The following is a 23,204-nucleotide window of genomic DNA, read 5'->3' as shown; positions in this document are numbered from 1 at the left end:
TAATGACTCTTTATACAAGAAAAAGTGACTAATTGGTTAAGTTATAAATATCATGTCCTTGATAATGCTTACTAAGTAGCATGTCAGTGTCTCAACTGCAGCAAGATCTTTGAAGACTTTGAAACATTAGGGTTCTAGGTGTTGTGCAGGCATAGGGGCATGGGAAGGAAGCTTTTATTTCATCTCCAAACTGCGGAACTGAAAGGCCAATATGGAAGATATGAAAGTATCTGTCCAAGTTAGGCATGTGCTTTAAGAATCCGGTTAAATTTACAGGCTTTGTGAACTAATGGTTTGGAGAACTGTGCCTTCATAGGACTGAAAACATCTGGGTCCAAACATGAATCACTCAGTCAAAATAAGAATGAAAATACAATCTGCCTTAGTATTAGATAGATAAGTAAGTACATGTGGTTACTCTTATTTCATGACTGTACCATCTGTGGAAAGAAAGAAGTCACAACTGGCCTATATTCAATGGTAAACAATAGGAAAGTGTAGATTTTTATGTGTATGCCTTTAGTTGGTTTCCCTGTGAAAAGTCTCGAATAGAGGGGAGAACACCTGTTTTCTTGATGTGTCTCTTCAAAGCCAGAAGTACAGGTATGCACAAGCAGATATGAAGTCTGTGAAAAAAAAAAACCACAACAACACGGACATTTAGAACCAGTGGTTTTGACTAATTTTGAGAACAATAGTGATTATGTACTAAGCAAGATATTAATGTTTGTATTTTCATTTAACAAGAGAATAATAGTAGATATTACAACTTTGAAAAAAATAATAATTGGCTTTAGTATGGTTTGGCTACCCTCCTTCACATACGTGCTCTTCTGCTTTCCTTATCTGGTTCAGAATGAAGTATAGGTCCATCTTATGATTACCTTGTGTTGTCACATGCCTTCCTTATGCTCCTTCCCTGGTACAGTGTTACACACTCACATGCATCTGTGAAGGAGGTGTCCTGGGGTGTCCTGCACTCAAATCACCAGTTCTAAGTCATGATGAAGGTAAAATGACAAAGAACAAGCAGGAATTAAGTGATAGCTGAAGCCATGTGAGGAACAGGCATGGATAAGGAGAATCAAGCTTTTTTTCTACATGTGCAGTGTATGGAATCAATAATGAAGTGTGCATACTTTTTTTGCACTGACTGACTCTCACTGAAGATATACTTTGAGAAACTGACTCTTTATGGCTTCCATTGTGTATTTACTCGTGGATCTGTTTCCTCAAGTCTGCATCACACATTTCCATTCAGATGACACTGAGATGAAAGGAGAAAGATTAAGGTGTCCTAGGAAAATAAAATCTGAGAAAAATAACTGGTTAAATAAACTTAAATTGTAGATATATGGCAGGAGATGCTAGCTTGACAACTACTTATAAATTCTGATTGATAGGACAATCCTCTCCTCTCCTCTCCTCTCCTCTCCTCTCCTCTCCTCTCCTCTCCTCTCCTCTCCTCTCCTCTCCTCTCCTCTCCTCTCCTCTCCTCTCCTCTCCTCTCCTCTCCTCTCCTCTCCTCTCCTCTCCTCTCCTCTCCTCTCCTCTCCTCTCCTCTCCTCTCCTCTCCTCTCCTCTCCTCTCCTCTCCTCTCCTCTCCTCTCCTCTCCTCTCCTCTCCTCTCCTCTCCTCTCCTCTCCTCTCCTCATTCCTATTGAAGAAAATAGGAATCACCTTCTTCCTTTAAACAGTATTTCTATTTATTTTTTCCCCCAGTGTTTTCCCCCATTTTTCACTGCTCTGTAAGCTGACCAGGAGCCATAATGATTAAAAATTCCCATCACACCCATCTGCCTGTGTGCTCTGTTCTTCATCATTTGGCAGCTGTGTATCAAAGCTGTATCACCAGTGTTCTTTGAAAGCTAAGTAGGTTGGACAGGACATGCAATTTAGATGAAAAACAATTACAGTGTGTTAGTTTGCTTTTGGCAAGAGTATTAGGGCTCATCCTGGATACAGGAAACAAAAGCAGTACTTCATCTTCATGAATTTTAAACAAGACAAAGTGTATGTCTGTGTGTGAGAGAGAGAAAGAGATGTCTGGCAGAAGTTTTCCCGCATTATCTTTTTCTAAATAGCTATCTTCTCTCTAGAATATGCCCAAGTCCGTGCTACTGGCAGTGGGCTGAATTAATTTGTATTTCCCTCAAGAGCAAATAGTGCTAACAACTGTCTCACAGAATTTTGTTTTCCTTTTGCCTTTTTATTCATTAAAAACAAAAGGCTGTACACAACTGTAGGGCACTGAGATGGTGGAGATGTCATATTATGTTATTTCAAAACAACTCCTTTTTTAAAATCATGATTTCTGTTTTCTGAATGGGGGCAACAATGTGTCCTGCAGGGTCTGAACTATCTCAAAAAGATGACCTTCCTTAAGAAAGGTCTTTACTCTGAGCTCTAGAGCTAACCATAAAGAAATTCTCATCACATTATTTTAACCATTTGCCCAAAACAAAGGTTGAATTACAGCTTGTAGTATTGTGCTGCAATTGTTTGACAAAGACAACATATTTGCTCTGAAATTAAATATAAATCATTCTTCTACTATCTTTTCCCTTCCCTTCCCTTCCCTTCCCTTCCCTTCCCTTCCCTTCCCTTCCCTTCCCTTCCCTTCCCTTCCCTTCCCTTCCCTTCCCTTCCCTTCCCTTCCCTTCCCTTCCCTTCCCTTCCCTTCCCTTCCCTTCCCTTCCCTTCCCTTCCCTTCCCTTCCCTTCCCTTCCCTTCCCTTCCCTTCCCTTCCCTTCCCTTCCCTTCCCTTCCCTTCCCTTCCCTTCCCTTCCCTTCCCTTCCCTTCCCTTCCCTTCCCTTCCCTTCCCCTTCCCTTCCCCTTCCTTTCTCTCTTTCTTCTCTTTCTTCTCTTTCTTTTTTTTTTCCCCTCTTTTTTTCTTCTTCAGTAAGTAAAATGCTTAATTGGATGTCACTATTACAAACTGCTTTCCTCTTTAGTAGACTTAGAAAAATTGGATTCTAGAAAATTCTTAATAATATTTTTCTGATTTCTGTCTTTGGAGTGTGAGATATAACCTAGTCAGTTAATTTTCACTCCATCACTGTCTGAAAAGATGCTTCAAACTTGGTCTGGTTATCTTGTAAATCCAAAAATTTACATCTTGGTCAGCTTCTGAGGGGAATGCTGCGACCACAGGCCAGGTGGACTTCTTTATCAGAAATTAGTTATCACACCAAGAGTGTTGACTATTGCTTCACGGCCCAGACTGGATATTTTTATGTGTTGACTATTTAATTAATTCAAAGGTTGGATTCACTGAGCAGTGATGGTTATGTTGTTTTGCATGTGCATGCAGGGTCTGTTGATTGTGAGATTTTTTTCAGTGCGCCTTGACTTGCTAACACTAAATACACTCTTACCCATGTGGGTAAGAGTGGAACCTGGCTGATGTTGTAACACAGTCTGTTTCTGCAAGCAGGAGCAATCCTAGCTCTGGTCTGACTGAGGGCTCTACAGCTCTTAAAGGAGGGTTGAGTCTGCCTGCCAGGGATGCATGCATTTTATCATCCAGTAATAAAGCAGAATCTGCTGTCTGGCAAACCTTCAGTTGCCTACTGCCAAAGCTATGGTAGGGGAGATCTGGTTCTTGAGTAGCCTAGGTACTGCTACAAGAAAGCCTCAGTCCCTTCTATTGTGTTTGGAAGGATGTGTGGGATTGCACATCCCAGAAATGGTTTTGCCTCAGAAATTCCTGAGTGGGGAACTACTGCCCTTTGGGTTCTTGCCCTTTTTCAGCCAACTGACTGATATTTCTCTGGCAGAAGACTCCTCTATCTATCTAAGCCAATAGACAAAACGTAATTGCAGGTAAAGTGAAAGAGATAAGTAATTAAAAAATTCCTGTGGAGATATTTACACCTGCTTTTGCTCACCTGTTTCAGTGTTGACATGAGGAGTGTGCTGACATCTTGACAGTACACATTAATATTCTGTAAGACTGAAAAGTGATCATCTTAAAACTATTTATTTTAATATATATTTAGTCACTTAACTAAGCTAAAAAATAGAAACACGGAAAGAAAATAATGATAATAGATGAAGCAGATAATTATAGAACAGTAGAGCTTTCAAATGATGCTGAATATAAAGGACAATGTAGTGAGAACTAAGGGAAGAGTGGATTACTTTGGGCTTATATTTAAAGCTTATTCATTCTTTAAATACTGAGCTGCTTTTATAAGTATTAGCAGAACCTATCAGTCACAGAGATATTGAAAGAGAGATTTTCTTTCCTTTAAAATGATGTCAAATATAGAGGCTTGTGTTGGAAATGACATTAAAGATCACCGTGTTCCAAACTCCTGCCATAGACAGGATTGATTAGGTTGCCCAAGGGCATATCCAGCCTGGCCTCCAGGGATGGAGTATCCACAGTTACTCTGGGCAGACTGTTCCAGTGCCTCACCACCCTCTGAGTAAAAAAATCCACCCAAAATCTAACCTAAATCTTTTGTCTTTTAATTTTAACTATTCTCCCATGTCCCATGTCTCCCATCAGATTGTGTAAAAAGGTTTATTTATCTTGCTTAGAAACTCTGTTTAAATACAGGAAGTCTGTAGAAGAGGTAACCCCGGAGCCTTTTCTTCTCCAGACTCAACAACCCCAGTCACTGAAACTGTCTTCACAAGAGATGTGCTTCAGTCTTCTGGGCATCTTCATGTCCTACTTCTGGATCTGCTCCACTATCTCTGCAGTGTTGTTGACCCCAGATTTTGATGTAGGACTTCAAGTGGTGCCTTACAAGGGAAGACTAGGGGGAGACAATCACCTTCTTTGCCCTGCTGGCCACCCTTTTTTTAATGCAGCCCAAGATACAGTTGGCCTTCCAGTTCACAAGTACGCATTGCTGGCTCACGTTGAGCTTTTCTTCCACCTGAGACCCCAGTTCCTTCTCCTCAGGGCTACTCTTGTTGAATCAAATCCACTTGCAACACCTTACACTTGGCCTTGTTGAACTTTATTCAAGAGCTCTTGTGCTCTCAGAAAGGTGTCCTTCTGAATCTGTCAGATTTGTTCCATTCCTTTGTCCAGGGATCTCAACCAACAATTGCTTAAACAGATGGAAGTACACTCTCCTGAGGTTAAAGCTCTTGGCTCTGCTCTTTGCCACTCCCATATTCCTCAAGACTACAAACTGAACCAAGGTGTGGTTGCTACAGGCCAGACTGCTTTCCTCTTAACCTCTTTAATGATTCCCTCTTTATCGGAGGGCATCAGGTTTAGCAACACTTTACCTCTATTTGGTTTGTCTAATATCTGAACCATGAATTTATCCTTAATGCACTCCAGGAGTCTCCTGATGAATACCCACGGAGCTGTAGTGAGGCTGCATGGGTGTAAAACACCAGGAATTGACAGAGGTGTGAAGGTGAGCTGTGGGCTCCAGCACCACAGGAAGGGATGTGTGTACTCTGGGTTTGGATGCTTCTGTGTGTTTTAAGTGACTGAGATACTGCTGCTCAGTCCGCTTGAATGTATAGAACAAGTGTAACATCCTTTCTGATGGAGTATTGTGAAAGGAGTCCTATGGGTATGAGACCTGCCATTAAGCTTGTGGGCATCATCCAGGAGTTGGGGATGAGGCAAGGAAAGTTGGGGTGAGAGGATGAGGTGTAGGAGCAGGAACTTCTTTGGTCCATATTAACTCCTCCCTTTTTTGATTAGGAATCGATGTGGGTTTTTTTGTATAAAGAACGTATTCACTGTGAAGCCTGCAAATGAGTTCGTTCACGCCTGCTGATTGGTGCTGTTTTCTACAGGGAGCTGCAGTGGAAATGGACACTTGTGGTCCACTGTCTGGTCCCCTCCCTCGTGCTCAGATCAGCCAAGTTGTCAAGGAATGGCTGTTGGTTGGTGAGTTGTGCCAAGATCAGAGAGTTAGATTTTCTGGGCTTTGAGACATGTCTTCCAGTTGCACGTTGTGTTATTTCTGGTGTGTTGACCTCTTGAGCTCCAGCCCCAAATGAGGATTCAAGTACTATCACAGGAGGAATGGTTTAGATTGGAACTGGAATGCAGAAGGCTGGAGCCAGCAGGAGCAGGGAATCCATCATCCCCCTGTACTTGGCACTGGTGAGTCCTCACCTTGAGTTCTGTGTTCTGTCCTGGGCCCCTTACTGCAAGAAGGACATTGAAATCCTGAGATGTGTCTAGAGGAGACCAGTGAAGCTGTGAGGTGTCTAGAGCAGAAGTCTTATGGGGAGCTTCTTATGGAACTGGGATTATTTAGTCTGGATAAGAGGAGGCTCAGGGAAGACCTTATCATTCTCTACAATTACCTGAAGAAAGGTTATCTGGGGAAGGGGGTTGTCCTGCTCCTCTCCCATGTAACTAGTGAAGGGAGTGGAGGGAATGGCCTCAGGTTGTATGAGGTAGATTCAGCTTGGATGTTAAGAAAACCATCTCCAAATGGGTGCTCAGACTCTGGATGCATTTGCTGGCTGAGTGCTTTTTTGGGTGAGCATCACACTGCTGGAAAGTACGCAGCTGTTGTCTCTGCAAACAGCCCCATCCATGGGGACTGGTGGCTTTTTCACGTTACCCTTGTGTTTCAAGTCCTATGTACAGTTACTCCTGCGGTTTGAAAGCACCATCTTAGAGGCAGCTTTGATTTCTGCAGCCCTGAGCTTTGTGCCACGAGAGCTCTCCTGCTTCTCGCTGTGATGTGAGACCAAATAAAGGCCCTGCAGAAGTCTGGGTAGGTGATATTGGTTGCTGTTGATTTCTCCACCTGGGTGAATCTTCATTCAGGAGCAGGGACACGTAATGCTCATCTTAGGTGTGTGGCTGACAAAAAGAGCAAAGAGGTAAGTTTCACAGGGTCATGTGCCCATTTTATTTTATTTTTCATTCATGACTGAAGATGCATAGAGGCGTTACCCAGACAAAGTGAGCATTTGTTGACTGGACTTTCGAGAAGTGACCTAGGCAGTGAAAATCGGTTTGAAGCATCCCTAAGAACCCTGCAAAAGAATGCTGAGAGTTAATCTGGCACCCTCCTTTGGAAACTTCTGGTGTCTGTCAGCTCTTCAGCTGTGCCCTAACACCTCCCATTGCGCTGCCACACCAGGATAGAATTCCAAGCCCACACTGAGTTCTGGAATGTTGTGGTGCCGTGTTGAAATCAGATGTGACCACGTGGTCTTGGCTCCCCACCTTGAGGGGGGTCATGGTGGACCAGGCTGTTGGCCCTTGGTGATGTCCTAAGTGTCTGGAATGAGGGGAGGAGCGGTGCGTTCTGTGTTCCTTTGTGGGTGAGCTAGTGGTCGGAGTGGTTGCTTGGCTTGTTCTTCTTGTGCGTTTAGTGCCTTTTTCTTCACACCGTCGAGCGCAGCAGCTTGTAGGTAAGCTGAACCAGCATGGGATGGACGGGTGGGCAGTGAGGTGTTGAGAACTGCTGGCTGTCAGAGCTCACAGCACCGTATTGCTTACTCTTGACCATCAGACGTAATTTTCCCCCAGTACACACGTTCCAAAGGGGGTATCCGTAAAGATGGCACCTGTCCCGTGCTTTTTCTGTTGTCTTTGCTCAGTTGTGCAATCATTGTAAAGTTGCTGGGTTGACAGGCATCACGTAGCCTGAGACTCAGCATGTCTTGCAGCAAGTGGATGGGATGGTTGTGCTGTGTGCGTTATTCCATGGCTGTCTTAGCCCTGCTCACTGACCTGCTCTTTCTCTCTCCTCTCCTCGCCATCCGCCCACTGCCTCGGTGCAGCTTTTGCTCTCATTCCATCTGAGCAAAGTGACAAGGAACTGCTACAGATAGCTTGAGGTGATCTCACTGCCAGGTACGTGCCATGTTTTGTCCTGCCGCATGCTTTTGCAGGCCGTGTGGCACCGTGTTTAGTAACACAGCCTCATCCAGCTTTGATGTGACCCTGGTCATGGGTGGGTTTCTCCACTGCCCTCCAGCTCAGCCCTCAGAAGGGTGCTGTCTCAGTGCCCTGCTATGGCGCTGTCAGAACGCTCTGGGCGAATGCATCTGCTGCTCTGTGCCAGAGTCCCCATCTGCTGGCAGAGGGATTAAGACTTGGTCCAATGCTGCTTAATAGGCTGTCACGTTGGAACAGACTGAAGCAAGGGGTAGTTTCTCAAACTCCTGCCTGTGCCGCAGGGTATGCGAGGGTAGTTCTGAAGAAGTCTGTCCATACTGTGCTGTGTGAATAGAGAAAACAGAGGTGTTTTTCTGCTCTGTTTCAGCTCGTCACAGCTGCTGTGATGGGCGTCGCGTGCAGAGATCAGCCGTGAGCCTGAGGTGGCGGCGACAGAGGTACAGTATGAAGTTGTGGCTGGTCTTTGTTCCCTGTGATGAGCCAGCAGTGGGAGCCGCAGGTGTACTCTACTGCAGGAAAGAATGGGCCAAAAAAAGCCTGACAACCTGTCTGCGCCAGTGGCATTGCTGATTAGTCTGGGTAGAGAGAGATGCATCTTTGCATGGCCTGGCAATGCACGCCAGGAAGGGCAATAACTGTGATGAGACGTGCAGCTCCTTCTGAAGTGCTCCTGATAAGGACAGAGCGCATTTTCTGCAGCTTTCTCTGCAGATGTGCTCCTCACTTTGAAATCCTCCTGGTTTGTCCTCAGCTCCTGACCATGGCCTGTGCTCTGTTTTACAGGCTGATAACATGTGGAAGCCGCAGCTGGTGTGTGCTATGTCATCTCTCAACGTACCAGCGATTGCGGCAGCCCATGTTGTTAAGAGCCACGTCGCCCAGGGGCCGGATGATCTCTCCCTGGAGGTAAGCAGTTACAGGCGTTCCTTGTTGTCATGCACAGGAGAGTAGTGTAGGGTGTGAATGGCTCAGGAATATTCCCAGACACCTTCAGAATGTCTTCTGAGGTGAAGCTTCGAGGGTTTGGTTCCAGCATAGACTTGTGCTGGGTTGGGAGGAGTTCAGCCATCTCTCCAATTTGGTTGGATTGGGCATCTGAACCTTCTGATAAAGCAAATCCTGCCCAGTATGGGAGCCTGGTCTGTGAGCAACAGCAGACCGGTGTGTGAAGTTCTCAGACATGTTCAGGAAGCTCTGCTAACTGATGCCCATGGTTAAACTGGAGCTCTTCCATAGCCTTTGGCAGAGAGCCTGCTGCTTTTGAGACCCGTTTCCTACTGCACGGCTGTATTGTGTATGTTGTGTGATTCTTGTACCTCCAAGTTCAGTTTGAGAAGGGAAAATGCCTTGGGGGCTGCATTGGTGCAATTGCTGTCATGCTTTAGGATATTCTGCAGCACAGTAGAGGGCAGTTATTTGAGCTGTTCTTTCTTGCCAGCTGTGCTGAAGCTGAGATTGATGTTTCAATCTCTTGCAGGTTGGAGACATGGTGTGCATTGTTGCTATGCCACCAAAGGAGCTGAGCCCCCGGTGGAGAGGCAAGCATGGCTTTGAGGTAGGCACACGTTTCCGACTAGAGAGCACAACTACAGTAGAGTCGGGAATCTCAGCTTGAAGCTGCTCTGGCTTCTGGATGCAAACAGTTGCCATGTGTTAGTGTCAGAGGACCTTCCCTTTGGTGCTGAGCTAGGGCTAATGCCCACCTGTCTTCTTGTTCTTATTCCAGGTTGTGTTCTTCCCTAGTGAGTGCGTGGAACTCATTAGTGGAAAAGTTCCCGAGTCCCTGGTCAATTCCTTGCCAAAGCCAGGTACGTATGTTACATTTGACAATGCGGGTTAGTCAAATGGGGTCAGAGCGTGGCTTTCAGTGGGGGTCGTTAATGCCCAAGTTGAGCAAGCTTAGCAAGAGGTCTGCATTAAGCTCCATGGGAACATGCAGAGATCTGGCCCAATCCCACTGTGTTTATTCTTGGGCTTGGGGAAGTCACAGAATCCTCCTCGAATGGCTTGGGACTGGAAGGGGCCTAAAAGATCATCCTCAGGCTCCAAGGCCCCTGCCTCAGTCTGGGTCGCCAGCCTGTGCATTTAGCAGGAGACGAGAGCAGGCTGTACGGGGCGCTTCCGACCTGGCCTTGGGCACTTGCAGGGATGGGGAAAATCTGTTCTTGCGCGTCCTAGTTGGGAACGTTCTTCCCGTTGTTATGTGCTCGGTTGAAGGCGTTATGCTCGACCTTGTCCAACTGATCCAAGCCTGAAATGAACTGGTTTCTTTGTTTTGTTGCACAGTGCCAAAGAAATGGGGCAAGCTCAGCACCTTCCTTTGTTCCTTGGTGAAGGCCCGCCCCGAGAGAGCGAGGCAGCCAGAGCCAGAGAAGGAAGGGGTGTTTGGGTGTGACCTGGGGGAGCACCTTCTCCGCTTTGGCCGTGATGGTAAGGAACAGCCCATTCCTGAGATCTTCCTCTGTTGGGCATCTAAAGATGAAAGGGAGGTCATATATGTTTCAGCCTGAAAATGTAGGAAGCCTGGTCTGAAGCAGGACTTGAGTAAGAAGCTGAGCTAACCGCTGGCTCTTGTTCTGTAGTGCCCCAGGTGGTCCAGAGCTGTGCTCAGTTCATTGAGCATCATGGCGTGGTGCAGGGGATATACCGTCTGTCCGGCGTGGCATCTAGGATCCAGCGACTATGGTAAGAGTGCTGCGACTGACACAGCTGTCAGTAGGGGCCCGTGCCATGCTGCGGGCATTCAGAGGAACCCCTTCCTTTTCTTGACTGCATTTTGTTTGGCTTTGGACTTGTTTTCATCTTTCTCAAAGCCCTCTGCCCAATTCTGTGTCCTTCTCTGCAGCCATGAATTTGATTTGGTGCAAGTTCCTGAGCTCAGCATCCGAGACATTCACAGCGTGAGCTCCCTATGTAAGATGTACTTCAGGGAGCTCCCGAACCCTCTGCTGACCGAGCAGGTGTATGCCAAGTTCTCGGTAAGCACAGGGCAATGTCTTGGAAATGACACGTACCTGTTCCCTGGGCATCCTGGCTGATGGTTGCAGCAGTGCCCCAGTTCTGAGGTCTTCTTTCTGTTAGCCCCATGAGGCATGTCTTTGCCACATCCTGCCTCTCACTGATGGCACTTGTGGTGGTGCCAGGAGGTGCTTATTAAAGCTATTCACAGTGCTTGGGAGAATTCCCTTTCCTTTGCTCTTCCCCAACTATTGGTAGAATGGAGTTAATAGCAAAGTGGACTTGGAGATGAATGCCTGCTGCGAGGAGCTGTGCTCCACAATCAGGCAGTAAAGCCCCCAGAGCTTGCACTGCTTGGCCTTGATGACACAGGCTGCGTGCCACTGTGTTTCCTTGATGCCTCTTGGAAGGCATCGAGTCTGCCTTGGTGCTGACCACCAGCATGCTGTCCCCACAGTTCCCAAACCTGTGGCAGCTATCTAGGCTGACTGGTGTCTGAATCCCTTCCTGCCTTTTTCCAGGACGCTGTTTGCGCTTCTACAGAGGAGGAGCGGGTGCAGAGAATGAAGGACACCATCCATCAGCTGCCCGCTCCTCACTACAGGTCAGTGCTGCGCTCAGTCTGCAAGTGTTGCCTCACACCGGCAACATCATGCCTGTGCACACTGCAGCGGCTGAAGGCTGCATCGGGTCAATTGATTGGGTCAGTTCCTTGGCACGGGGGCACAGTTGGTGCAGTCGATGGCTGCGGCTGTGCTTTGTGGGCCTTGGTGCTTCAGCGTGGTGGCACTGGGAACGTTTTGTCTACTTCATATTCGGGGATGGTAGCAGTGACAACCACTAGCATGAAGTGAGGTTTGCTTTGTACACTGCAGCACGGCTTGCTTTTTGGTGATGAACATCTGCCTCTCTTGTTTTCCAGGACCCTGGAGTACCTAATGAGACACCTGGCATCTCTTGCAGGGAACTGCTTCATCACCAGCATGGACACTAAGAACTTAATGATTGTGTGGGCTCCAAACCTCTTAAGGTAAACTTCTTTTTCCGTTTCAACACGATGCTTAGTTCTGCTCTCCTCCAACCCCAGGGACACAGTTTCTAAATGACAGTTTCTACTCACTTGTTTAGCTGGGACTGCTGTGTCCCTGATCATCCAGGAGAATTTAGTCAGTGGCATTGCTGTTTGCCCACTGCGGAAGTCTTCAGAGCCCAACTTGTCAGATTTTGACTACAGAAATTCAGACTTGGGGAAATGACTTGTAAGATCTGCCTTTTCTTCAGATCCCAGCAGAGCCCATCTGCCTGCTCCAGCAGAGAAGCTGCCTGCATGGAGCTGCAGACACAGTCAGCTGTGGTGGAATTCCTCATCAGCCAGGCAGATGTCATCTTCTGCTCCAAATCCACACCAGCCGTGGGAGAGGGAGCAGGTGAGCATCTTCCTCCATTAGCTTGATATTGATCTGACACCTTGATCCAATCCAGGGCTTCTCCAAGACATTTGAAGATGCTTTTGCTGTTGAGGAGACAGCAGGCTTTTGGGCTTAGATTAGAATATGGTGCCTCGTTGCTGGATCCTGAGAGTGTCCAAACCCAAACCTTACATGGAGAAAACCGTCACTGCCGTTAAGATGTTTTGAATGGGGATGAAGCTTGATTGAAGTGTGGCAGCAAAGCTTTCTGAGATCCCTGCCCCCTAGTTTTTCTAGGGTTTTTGTTTGCCTGTTTTGATACTGAGAGCTGCTCTTAATTATGGCTGTCCTTTGCCACGAGAATACCTCTGAGCACATGGTTAGTTTGAGCTCCTCTTCTTCCAGTGGCTCCGATAAGCAGTCTGAGAGAAATGCAGAACTGGGATGGCTGTGCTGCTGCTTTCTGATCCTCCGTCTTACCTGTGGTTTTCCCTTGCAGGGCACTGTTCTCTGGCTGGGCCAAAGTCTGTGTGGGTGTCCCCTCCTGCCACGAAGCTGCTCACTGTGCAGGAGGCACAGGCTCAGAGAAGTGGCCAGAGCAGCTCTCCCACTGCGACACGGAGCAGTGACATTGAGGTGGAGGAAGGCCCCACAGCTGTACTGGGGAGATTCCACACAGTCATTGACTTTCCATCTAAAAGGTAAAGAGGACTTCCCTTTCCAGCCCCTGTCATCATTGTTCGGGTGGTTTTTATTGGTTTATTTTTTGTCCATTATATCTCCAAGGACTCAACTAACACAGAGAAGCCCAACGGGCTCAGTGGAGCCACACAAGGTGCCTTTCCTTCCTGGTTGGGCAGGCAGTCTCGAGATTTAGAAAGCCACGCTGGCATCTATCCTGGCCTGTGCTGGCTGTACCTGGAAACATTGGGGTTTTCCAGATTTTGGGGCCATGTGCCTGAAACCAATTGCACTTCTCCTCTAAGCAGAGCTGTTGGTCGGACTTGCTGGCATTAGAAATTATAGATGACAGTGAGCTGAGTCCGAGGAGTTGTTAGCGCTAAGAGTCAGAGATGCTTTTGAACTTCCCTTATGGCTTCACGGTTCCTCAGAAAGCAGTTATACCTGCCAGCTCCTGTCCTGTCCGGCTGTGGAGCCTTTGCTCACATGCCCCTCATCTTGCTTGACATTGTTGAAAGGAATGTAGCCTGCAGGACTTGAGGGCTGAGCTGTAGGAATGGAAGCATCCTCTGCTGTTTGAAACAGAGCGCGTTTCTAAGCTGTGTTTCAGCAGAAATAGGCAGTGCCAGGAATGGTCAGCTGTTGGCAGGGGCTCGGTGCAGCTCTTCCCTCACCCTGCACCACGACTGACAGCATGTTCTGTTTTCTCTCTCCAGACCAAGTTCTTCCATCAAGAGGACGGAGTCACCAGCTGGCAGTTGGCGTTCCTGTTTCTGCCTGGGTAAACCATCCCCTGTGGCCAAACGCCAACTGCAGCGCAGTGCCAGGGAGCCCTCAGAAGCAGAGGTCATGGTCCTGGCAGGTAAGGGTGCAAATCCAGCTTTCAAAGCACTGCTTGTCAGCAACACAGGTAGAATTCATGCTTTCAGTGGGCTTGTACCTCCTTCTGGCATTCAAGCCCATGCCTGACATATTCAGTTGACCCCTGTCTTTCCCAAATGAGTCTCTTGTCAACACAAAAGCTGGACCTCAAGCTGGACAAGCTTGCATCTGCAGCAGCTGTCTTCAGCACACTGCAAGAACTGTCTGGACCACACGTGCATTGTCCTTCCCTGACACTGAAGGTAAAGGAGAAAACACCACCTGCACACTGTGCCTTCAGCGACCCACCCCAGTCTCCTGAAGCCAAACCAGTTTTGACCTCTAGACATAAAATGTGAACATTAACGCTCTTATAAAATTGAGTAATAGTGGAAATTCATAGGGACTGTCTTTACTCCTTACTTCTCTTGAATTTTTGTTATATCTGCTATTCTATGTGAAAAGGATGGGAAACCAACAGTCCCATATCCCATAGAAGAATATATGGCAGTAATTAGAAATTCATGGAATCCTTAAGGTTGGAAAAGACCTCTAATATCATCTAGTCAAACTCATCCCACCTCCTCTGTGCCCACTAAACCACGTCCTTCAGTGCCACATCCTCCCTTTCCTTGAAAACCTCCAGGGATGGGGATTTCACCACTTCTAAGGGTGGCCCGTCGAAATGCCTCACTACTTGTTCTGAGAAGAAAGTTTTCCTAATATCCATTCTGTACCTCCCCTGGCGCAACCTGAGGCCATTACCTCTCATCTTGTTACTAGCTACCTGGGAGAAGAGGTGACTCCCCACCATGCTACAATATCATGACCCTACGTTTGGTGCAGCCCGCATAATACACATCCTCCATCATCTCTAAAACCATGGCTGTCCGGTGAAGTCCCCAGTGACTGGAAAAAGGGAAACATTAGCCCTGTTTTTATGAAAAGGAGAAAGACAGACCAGGCGAACTAGAGGCAGGTCAACCTAATCTCTGTGCCTGGGAAGATCATGGAGCAGGTCCTCCTCAAAGCCCAAGGCACATATGGGACAAAGAGGTGACCACTCAGTTGAATGGAACCGCTATTAAACACAGGCGTGCACATGATGGTATAGCCAAACGCTGACATAGATCATCCAAATTTCATCATCAGAATTTCTAATTAGAGGCGACACTTTCTAAAATCATAAATAGTAAATATTTAAAAATTTTAAAATTAAAAATTTTAAACTAGTAAATAGTAACTGACATGCTGCATTAATGGCTGAGTTCAAACTTTTCACTCGTTGATGTTAGAAAACTGCCAGAAAGGTAACAGCATCTGTCTGTGTTAATTTCAGCTGCTTCTGACCAAGTGTAGGGAATTGCCTTATTGGACTGCAGTGCTCCCGCTTATTTGACAGTGTAATGACATCAAATAAGAAATAGGGGCAGAGAACTGTATCTTCTGTGTGAAACTTGTCATTTATTTACATCTTTACAATTCAGAAATAAAAGAAATAAAGGAGTTTGTTCTGAGCCATTTCAGCCGGGCTCTGGAACCAGCCCTGCTCGGGTGGGTCCTGGGGAGCCCTTTGTGACCCATCTCTGTGACACCCAGGCAGAGCTGGCAGCGACAGCAGGCGGCCTGCAGTGTCCGTCAGGACAGCGAGCAGACAGGGCAGGAGTGTGCGGGTCTGGCGAAGAGCCCCCGAGCGCAGCCCCAGTCGTTTCTGTGTTCCTTTGGCAGCCCCGCGGCTGCCACATCCATAGTCTGAGCCTTCATCCTGTAAACGGGATGGAGGAGAGACCCCCCAGCCGCTCCAGCATGGCCGGGGAGGAGAGTGGGGCTCCCCAGGACAGAAGATCTCCAGCGGAGCCCTACCAAGTGACCGAGGTCATCCCTCTGCATGCTGGTGAGTGAGGGTCCAAAGCGGGGTGGGCAGGGCTGGGGCAGCGAGTGCCCCCTGCTCCACACCAGGACCCCTTGTCATGGGCAGACTGTGCCAGGGGAGTGAGCCCAGGGCCGGAGAGGGCAGAGCTCCTTCTTCTGCTCCCGCCTGCCTTTGACCCCTCTTGAGCACTGCTCTCTCTCCTTGGTCAGATGCTGAATTGCTGCCTCTGCCTGATGTGGAACAGGAGGCAGCGGATTTCATCCAAGCCAACAGCATCAGCATGGAAATGGTAAGAGCAGCCATCTCCATCGTGGCTGTAGCTGCATCTCCAGACGGTCCCTCTGGCTCTGCCTTCAGGCTGCAGGAGGGCTGCTGGCCGGGCAGAGCTGCTGCTGTCCTGCAGCTGTCCTGCGCTGCTCCACACCCCGCAACGCCTGGTCCCCCTGGCCACGGCTGTCCCCACTCACACTCCTCGGTCTCTGTGTGCTTGCCAGGATCTGGTGCAGAAGTTGCGGTTCCTCAACAGCATTTGCATCCTGTGCAGCACCGCTGGACAGACGGGCCTCACACTGAGCCCCAGTATCTTGTGCTTGCTGAAAAATCAGTGCAAGAATATTGAGGTGAGGGGACATGGCACCCAGGTAGCTGCACCCTGTGAGAAGGACAGGACAGGGGGAGAGGGAGGCAGGGAAATGACGCACAGACACCCAAGTGCCCCAGATGGGACTCCAGGTGCTGCTGAGAGCTCAGCAGTGGAGGTGGACAGCAGCACCAGTGTGCCAGTGTTTGTCAAGGGCCACTGGGGCGACTCAGGCCCTAGCGGCCGGTGGCAGGTTTGCTGTTGCTGGGTGCTGGCAGCTGCCAGGTGCCATCCTGATTGTGCTTTGCAGGTTCTGTTGTGTGAGGAGCCCATGGAGCAGCTGAGCACCGGACTAAGATACTGCTGCATGAACACCATTGCTGCCTTGAGGTACCTGCCCAGCCCCTGCTTTTGCCAGCACATCCCCCGGGCACCATCCTGGTGGCCCTGACGCAGCTCCCCGCTAAGTCTTGGCCGTCGCCCCAAAGCTGGTGACATCAGGACTGTCCTCTGACCCAGAGCAGCCCCGTGGGGGAGGAGGCACCTCCTGGCAGGGCTCCCCATCCCTCTCAGGGAGCCTTGCCCAGGGGAGGACCTGTTCCAGCCCTGCCTCAGCACCCAGGCACCGCTCCTAGCATCAGTGTCTCTCTAATTGCAGCACAGTGAATGCAGTTATGGAGGAAGAACTAGTCCATCTCTTCAAGGTGTGCTGCAGCGTCGTCTTCTACCTTCCTCCAGCCAGGGCCTTGAACATTTCCCTCTACAACCAGGTATGTATTACATGGGGTCAATCTACTGTTGACCCCACGCCTCTGGGCTGCCGCTTGCATTACTTGTGTCCAGAGATGTATCAAGATGTTTGTGGGACAAGGCAGCAGCCTTGCTTACCCTCACCCCTCTCACTCTTGCGTTGGGCTTGGCAAACAGCCTGTGTTGTAGCCTGGTCTGAGGGCAGCAGCCTTGCAGGATGCCCCTGTGAACAGATCTGTGGGTATCCTTCCTTGGAAGCCAGAGGGGTTCACAGCAGTCTCCTGGGTATGAAAGGGAACCCTGAAAGGCTTCCACAACCCACTGTTCTCTTTACAGACCCTGGAAGCTATGGACGACATGCTGCAGATTGTAATAGATGTCTGTCCCATTGCCAGTGTCAAGAGTCGGCTGCAGGGAATCTTGGAGGTCTGTCTATTGTGAAGTTCTGCCCCCAGAGCTCCCTTCTAGTGGAAGTTTATCCCGCTCCATGGAAACGGCACTGGCAGCAGTTGGAGCCGGCAAGGGACCCCGGCGGCAGTAGCCCCATGATGGGCTTGGCTTAAGCTCAGGGGAAGCCATGATGGATGCTGTGATTCCAGCCAGGAGCTCAGCAGACCTGCTTCTCCTGCAGTGGGCATCAGCAGCTCCCAGGCTAACCAGCAGCTCCTCTCCTCACAGGTGCTGCTGCCTTTCAGCATCTCCAAGACACAGACTGTGTGTGAGAGGGCTTTGGGGCGCATCTGGAAGCTTAGTAACTTCATGACCAGCAGCTCCTGGCAGCAGGTAAAGAGACATGAAAATTCCAGCCGGGCACTCTCATTCTTTGCATCCCAGAGCTGTCTCTATGGCTCAGGAGTACCTGTGAGACAAGCTGGGGCTCAGGCATGAACCCACAGAATGCTTTTGACATGAAGGGAGGGTCTTTATCCTTCCTTTTGCCTGTGCTCATCCTGCTCTAGACGCTATTCTCTCATTCTGTTTAACATGCCTTCCCTCCTTTTTTCCTTCTTACTTCAGGGCCTTGGAAAAAGTCTTGCCCCTTCTCAGAGGACAGACATTGTCCTCGTAACCCTGGAGAAGATCATTGGGGACTACAGTGTGGATGAGAAGAAGTGGGCTGAGACTATGCTGGATGTGCTTAGGAAAGACCCTGGCACCTGGCTGATGGATTTAAGCAGAGTGAGGCGACCCTGCCTGCCACAGCTCTTGGGAACTGAAGCCATTTGAGGGCAGCAAAGAGCTGTGGGAAGGGCAGTAATAACACAGCCTGGGAGGCAAATGGCAGCAATACAGTGGCAGCAGCAGTCTCCCTGTGTTCTCACAACAGGTGCCAGAGATTCTGGGATGCATCCACGCCAACCTGAAGATCCAGAGCACATCAGTTCAGCAGACCCTGCACTCAATGCTGGAATTGCTGACCTTCCAATTTCCCAGGGATGTGCTGAGGAGTGTGTTGACCGACCTCCCACAGACTGACAGGTATCAGCCCAGAAAGCCCCACGTTTGTTCCATGTGAAGAGCAGGGCTCAGAAATGGTCTGGTTGCCAGAGCCAAGGAAAGCTGCAGGACATCCCAAGGAGCAGGCCCTCCATCCCACTGTGCTTTCCAGTGCTGGTGGGCCGCTCAGGGCTGCAGCAGCCAGTACCAACCATGGCAGCCCAGAGCCCCCCATCAGGCTCCTGCCTGAGCCATGGTGCTGTGGCTAAGGCAGCCCTGCTGACACAGCATTGCTCTCTGTTTATAGCACTACCCTGGACATACTGAAGAGTGTGCTGACCCTGCTGGAAGCATCCAAGCGGATCTGGGATGATCTCAGCAGTGTTCTGCAGGACCAACATCTCTGTGAGATATTGAGCATCAGCACAGAGGAGCTGGGCCTCCTTCGCTTGACTGTGAGTTACTGGACAAGGGAACGTGCTCTCCTTCAGGGCACTGCTAGCTCAGGCTGGGCTATGTCTCCCTAGTGCCCTGCCTTGAGGTGCCAGAGCAGCCAGGAGCTGCAGGGTGCAGGATGTCCTGCTGCCTCTGCCTGCCTCTCACTGCTGTGTTGGTTTCAGGCGATGCCTCCCACTGAAGAGCTGGTGAAGGAGCTGTGTAAGCCAGCACTGCTCCAGAAGCTTCTGAATGTGGAAAGCCTGCCAGTGCTCTGGCTGGTGCTCAGACGCCTCGTGCTGCTGTCGGATAGACCTGAGACGGTGAGCAGGACCTTGTCAAACGAAGGCCTCATGTTGCCAGCCTGGTGCTGGGGCAATGGGCAACACTGTGTTTCAGCCGCTGTCCTCCTGATGGAAAGGAAATTGTGTGTTTTGTACAGGCAAGAGAAATCCGGGCCCTGCTTCCAGGCGTCATGGAGAATCTGCTGTTTGCCAACACAGCCATTACTGTGAAGGTGCTGAATATCTTTAGGAATGCAATGCACCATCTGGGGAAGAGGCACGCCAGTCCCATTGCTCTGGAGCTGGCTGAGAAGATCCTGCCTCTTTTTAATCACGTAAGTCTGTTGTGGGAGGCTGAGCTCTGCGGGTGGGTACTTGACAGGAGCATCTTCTCCTTTCCTTCTCTGGGCTCTCAGGAATGAGATGTCTTGTGGGCTCTGCAGCACAGCAGGCCGTGTCCCTGCTGGTGCAGCTTGGTTGTTCTTGGTGATGTCAGGCCCCTGTGCTGGGGCTCAGCCTACACTCATGCTCACCATGGGCAGTGAGTGTGTGCTGCTGAGGTCTGACGTCCTTCCGCTGTCCCTCAGGCATCATGTGAAGTGCGAGAAGGTTCCATCCGCCTCTTCACGGATGTGATGGATGCTGTGCTGTGGTCTCAGAAGGGAAGCATGAAGAAGACCATGCGCAGGGCCCTGCTCCCTCTGCTCTTTCACATGAGTGATGAGACCCCGAGCGTAGCAGAGGTACGAATTTCAGAGCTGAGCACTGTGTAGGCAGTGGTGTTCTGACAGCTCAGCAGTGATGTGCAATTGAGAGCAAGTTGAGCAAGCATTCAGACACTGGGATGTGTGTCTGTGTGTGTTGTACCATGTCCCTGCATCTGTTGTTCTGTAGGCATCTGGGGAAGCCCTTGTGTCCTGTGCAAAGTTCCTGAAGTGGAAGGAGCTCAAGCAGCAGGCCTGGCAGAAGAACACAGCGGGGATCATGAAGTGTTTGGTGAGGACAATCTCACAGCCCCCACCATTTTGCTGGGGGAAAGGGGATGCTGGAGGAGGGGTTGCAGCAGCAGCTGTGGACACTCTGCAAACCCATGCTCTTGTGCTCTTCTTCAGCTGCAGCAGGACAGAAAGGGAGTGGAAGGCCAACTGCAGCAGAGCCTGCCATACCTGGAGGATTCTCAGGCCTCCTTGCGATGCGAGGCTGTCAGATTCATTGGTGAGCCCAACCCCTGTGTCCCTCTTTGGGCCCTGCCCTGGCAGGAAGGCACAGCCCTGAAGCCCCCAGGTACAGCCTGCCCATGCCGGTAGCCCCAGTGGGTGCCTTGCTCATGTCCACCCTCGGGCACCGTATGGTGAAGTGGGTGTCTGACGGAGTTCTTTCCCTAGGGTTGACTGGGAAGCACTCCAGCGAGCAGAGTGAGGAGATGCTGAATGAACTCTGCAGTGGTGAGTGAGGGCAGTGCTGTGTGTGTTGGGGCTGGGGGCAGAGCTGGGCAGCATGCAGCTGTGCTTTGCCCTGCTGCAAGGAAATGCTGCAGGGACAGAGGAGCATTCCTGGCAACCCTGAGCAGTGTCTTCCTGCTGACCCGGCCAGGAAAAGCAAAGACTGGGGCTGGCAATGTCCGTAGGGGAAGCTGGTGGCTCTCTGCAGACTGGGGGTTCAATCTCTGCTTTGTTTCCTTCTGTTGCAGCCCTTCAGCCTTCGGAAGATGACCCCCATCTGGCAGTCCGTGTTGTGGCATCTGAGACCATCCAGATACTGCGACAACAAAGGCAGAAGGCGGCACCAGCGCGGAGAAGGCTCCCAGCACTTTTCCGCTGGTCCTGCATAGCCTTCTGAGGGATAATTCTTGTTCATTAACGTTGCTAGGACACCTGTACAGCAACGTTACTGGGACACGCGTTCCTGTCATGCAAGGCAGACCCCCTGAACAACGGCAGGCGCCTTGGAGTACTGACATCTTGGAAGAAAGAACAGGAACCAAGGTGGTTAGAACTGGGTCAGTAGGTAGTGACTATTGAAATTGAAAAGCACGATAGAAAGCCTTTGCAAGGAAGATCTGGAGAAGTCTGCCCATGACCATTAGAGAGCAGCACACATGCACACAGACGCAGAACTGATCCTAATTTCTCTGAATTATCTGGAACTCATCATATGAGTTCTTGGATCTGAAATGAACAAGCAGAAGAGTTATGGTTTTCCAAGCTGTTGCAAAGCCAAAACGCTGGGCAGCAAAGCTCCTGCTTGCTTATCGTGCTGTGTGCCTGGGCATTAGTGTCACGTGGAAAAAGACAAAAAACCACATTTTCTTTTCCTATGTCTTGGGGAGCCAGGAATCCAGAATTCAACATCTATGCTTTTGAGTTTGCATTTCAAAACCGGATTAGAAAGGATTCTGCAAACTTTCTCTGATGACATTTGACTCTTCAAACAACAACAATACTACCGTTTCTAGTACTACTAATAAAAGCAACGCAACAACAAAACAATGGAAGATGAAGGAAGGCATGGGGACAAGGTCACCGGAGGAAATTTCTCCTACGAACTGAATTGGTGTTAGTGTCCCCTTGCACAAGAGCCAAGGATGGAGCAAGCATGTTTTGTGCTCCTCAGAATGCAGTCTGGTTCATCTTATTGTCATCCAAATGAGACCAGGATTTCACTGCATTGTTGGAAATGGGAAAGCAGTGCCAAAGTTCCAATTTTGAAATGGAAAAATTGCAATTTTAAAAGCCCACAGCAATAGAGTGGAAAGGATACCAGCAAATCCAGTGGCATTTGACTTGGAGTAGAAGCAACAGCAACAGTCAACCAAAGAAGCGGATGTTCATCCATTCCATGTACTTTTGTAAGGACATGAAAGCAAGCAGACTTACCTGAATTTGGTGTAACGTTAGTGGTAAACATCACCAAGCTCCCTCCAAAAGTGGACTTGACCTTTTGTCTCTGCGACCATCTACGTACTGTGGGAGCTACTAGAGAGCTCTGCTGGGATCCTTCAGTTTTCACGCCTCTTACCATCTTCCTTCCAGAACATCTTGTGAAGAAAGGCTTTTCCTGTGAGGATGAAGCAAGGATAGGAAATGTTATATCTAGTTTTGCTGTGGGGAGTTTACCCCTGTGTGTGACATAGTCATTCTTCTGACAACTGCTATCACTCAGTTTATTAATAAAAATCATTCTTTTATTACATTGTGCCTCACAGATTAATCTGGTTTTAAGAAAGTCCGGCTGACTTTGCTTTGCTCAACAGTGGCTACATGAAGACAACAGAAGACATTACTTACAAGAATAATTGCAGCTATCTTCTAGTTGGCTTGTGCTTCTGTGCTTCTGAGAAACACCCTCTAGCAATTTCTTTTTCTCCTTTTTTTGCATGAGTCCTGTTTGCTGGTGTGTGTTGTGCTCTGTTGTTTGCTGACCAGCAGGTGAAAGGACTGTGTTTGTGTGAGGATAACGTCCGGCCGCGATGTGCCGGCGGGGCGACCACAGCTTTGTAGCTCAGCCCATGCAAAGCCCTGCAGCATCGCCGGCACTACAGGTCAGTCCAACACCGCGGCTCATGCTCTCTTTCTCCTGCGGCTGCGTTCGGGTGGCCCATCAGCAGGGATTAGGAGCAAACTCTGATGGCATCTGGAGCTGGAGTGGCTCCTTAGTATTGGTATTGTTGAGAAATGGGGATCTAATTTGGATTCCATTGGTTTCACACTGGCTGGTCGAAGCAGTGCTTTCTGTGCTAGGTGGAGATTTAGGTCTACTTCAGGGACCGTGCAATTGGGTTCATCTTTTGTCATACTAAGGGGCATCATGTTTATATTGGCCAGGATCTCTTCAGGGCTGGAAGCTGTTCTCATTAAGTCTGGACTGGTTGATGAGTTCATGGATGAGCCTGAGCTCAGATTCCCTCACACCAGGTATGTTGGCCAGTACTATGGCATTGCTAAGGCTGTGAAACCCTGGCACTCAGGCACCTGCTTAAGAGTTCAGACATGTGGGAGCTTGAGCCTCATTGAAGAGGACTGCTGTCATGCTGCAGTGTGGCTGCACCGAGGTTCAAGAGCATTAGGAGCCTTGTGCAGTGCA

The 23,204-nt window shown here is 49.3% G+C and overlaps 2 protein-coding genes and 1 long non-coding RNA gene across 3 annotated transcripts; all 3 read left to right on the top strand.

Annotated features, from left to right (window-relative positions):
- Window positions 1-1,004: 1,004 nt before the first annotated feature.
- Window positions 1,005-14,121, top strand: LOC107306693 (rho GTPase-activating protein 32-like). The gene is made up of 11 exons (XM_085529416.1): window positions 1,005-1,010; window positions 9,331-9,342; window positions 9,580-9,595; window positions 10,140-10,283; window positions 10,436-10,538; window positions 10,699-10,831; window positions 11,333-11,415; window positions 11,734-11,841; window positions 12,093-12,238; window positions 12,720-12,921; window positions 13,905-14,121. Exons 1-11 carry the CDS (start codon window positions 1,005-1,007, stop codon window positions 14,119-14,121), a joined length of 1,170 nt encoding a protein of 389 aa, XP_085385542.1.
- Window positions 14,122-14,644: 523 nt separating this feature from the next.
- Window positions 14,645-20,428, top strand: LOC146753684 (uncharacterized). The gene is made up of 16 exons (XM_085529415.1): window positions 14,645-14,655; window positions 15,250-15,656; window positions 15,845-16,118; window positions 16,180-16,255; window positions 16,526-16,605; window positions 16,874-16,985; window positions 17,302-17,391; window positions 17,644-17,748; window positions 17,983-18,144; window positions 18,293-18,444; window positions 18,710-18,857; window positions 19,023-19,160; window positions 19,280-19,456; window positions 19,709-19,864; window positions 20,016-20,117; window positions 20,234-20,428. The coding sequence occupies exons 1-16, from the start codon at window positions 14,645-14,647 to the stop codon at window positions 20,426-20,428; spliced, it is 2,385 nt and encodes a 794-aa protein (XP_085385541.1).
- A 12-nt stretch (window positions 20,429-20,440) lies between these two features.
- LOC146753683 (uncharacterized) lies at window positions 20,441-22,311 on the top strand. The gene is made up of 2 exons (XR_014939148.1): window positions 20,441-20,566; window positions 20,812-22,311. It is a non-coding gene; the product is annotated as an uncharacterized LOC146753683 (long non-coding RNA).
- The last annotated feature ends 893 nt before the right edge of the window (window positions 22,312-23,204 follow it).

Source organism: Coturnix japonica, chromosome Z, assembly GCF_054131305.1.
Source record: "Coturnix japonica strain WE chromosome Z, WE-NBRP24, whole genome shotgun sequence".
Taxonomy (NCBI): Eukaryota; Metazoa; Chordata; class Aves; order Galliformes; family Phasianidae; genus Coturnix; species Coturnix japonica.
The sequence above is the reverse complement of the archived record's forward strand: the minus strand, read 5'-3'. Positions and strand labels throughout refer to the sequence as shown.

Excerpts from the sequence above, each read along its gene's own strand:
- LOC107306693 (XM_085529416.1), top strand. Across the intron at positions 11,842-12,092 it reads TGGGCTCCAAACCTCTTAAG|ATCCCAGCAGAGCCCATCTG; the intron begins GTAAACTTCTTT and ends CCTTTTCTTCAG. Across the intron at positions 12,922-13,904 it reads ATTGACTTTCCATCTAAAAG|TCTCTTGTCAACACAAAAGC; the intron begins GTAAAGAGGACT and ends TTCCCAAATGAG.
- LOC146753684 (XM_085529415.1), top strand. Across the intron at positions 16,986-17,301 it reads ACATTTCCCTCTACAACCAG|ACCCTGGAAGCTATGGACGA; the intron begins GTATGTATTACA and ends TTCTCTTTACAG. Across the intron at positions 19,161-19,279 it reads TGTCGGATAGACCTGAGACG|GCAAGAGAAATCCGGGCCCT; the intron begins GTGAGCAGGACC and ends TGTTTTGTACAG.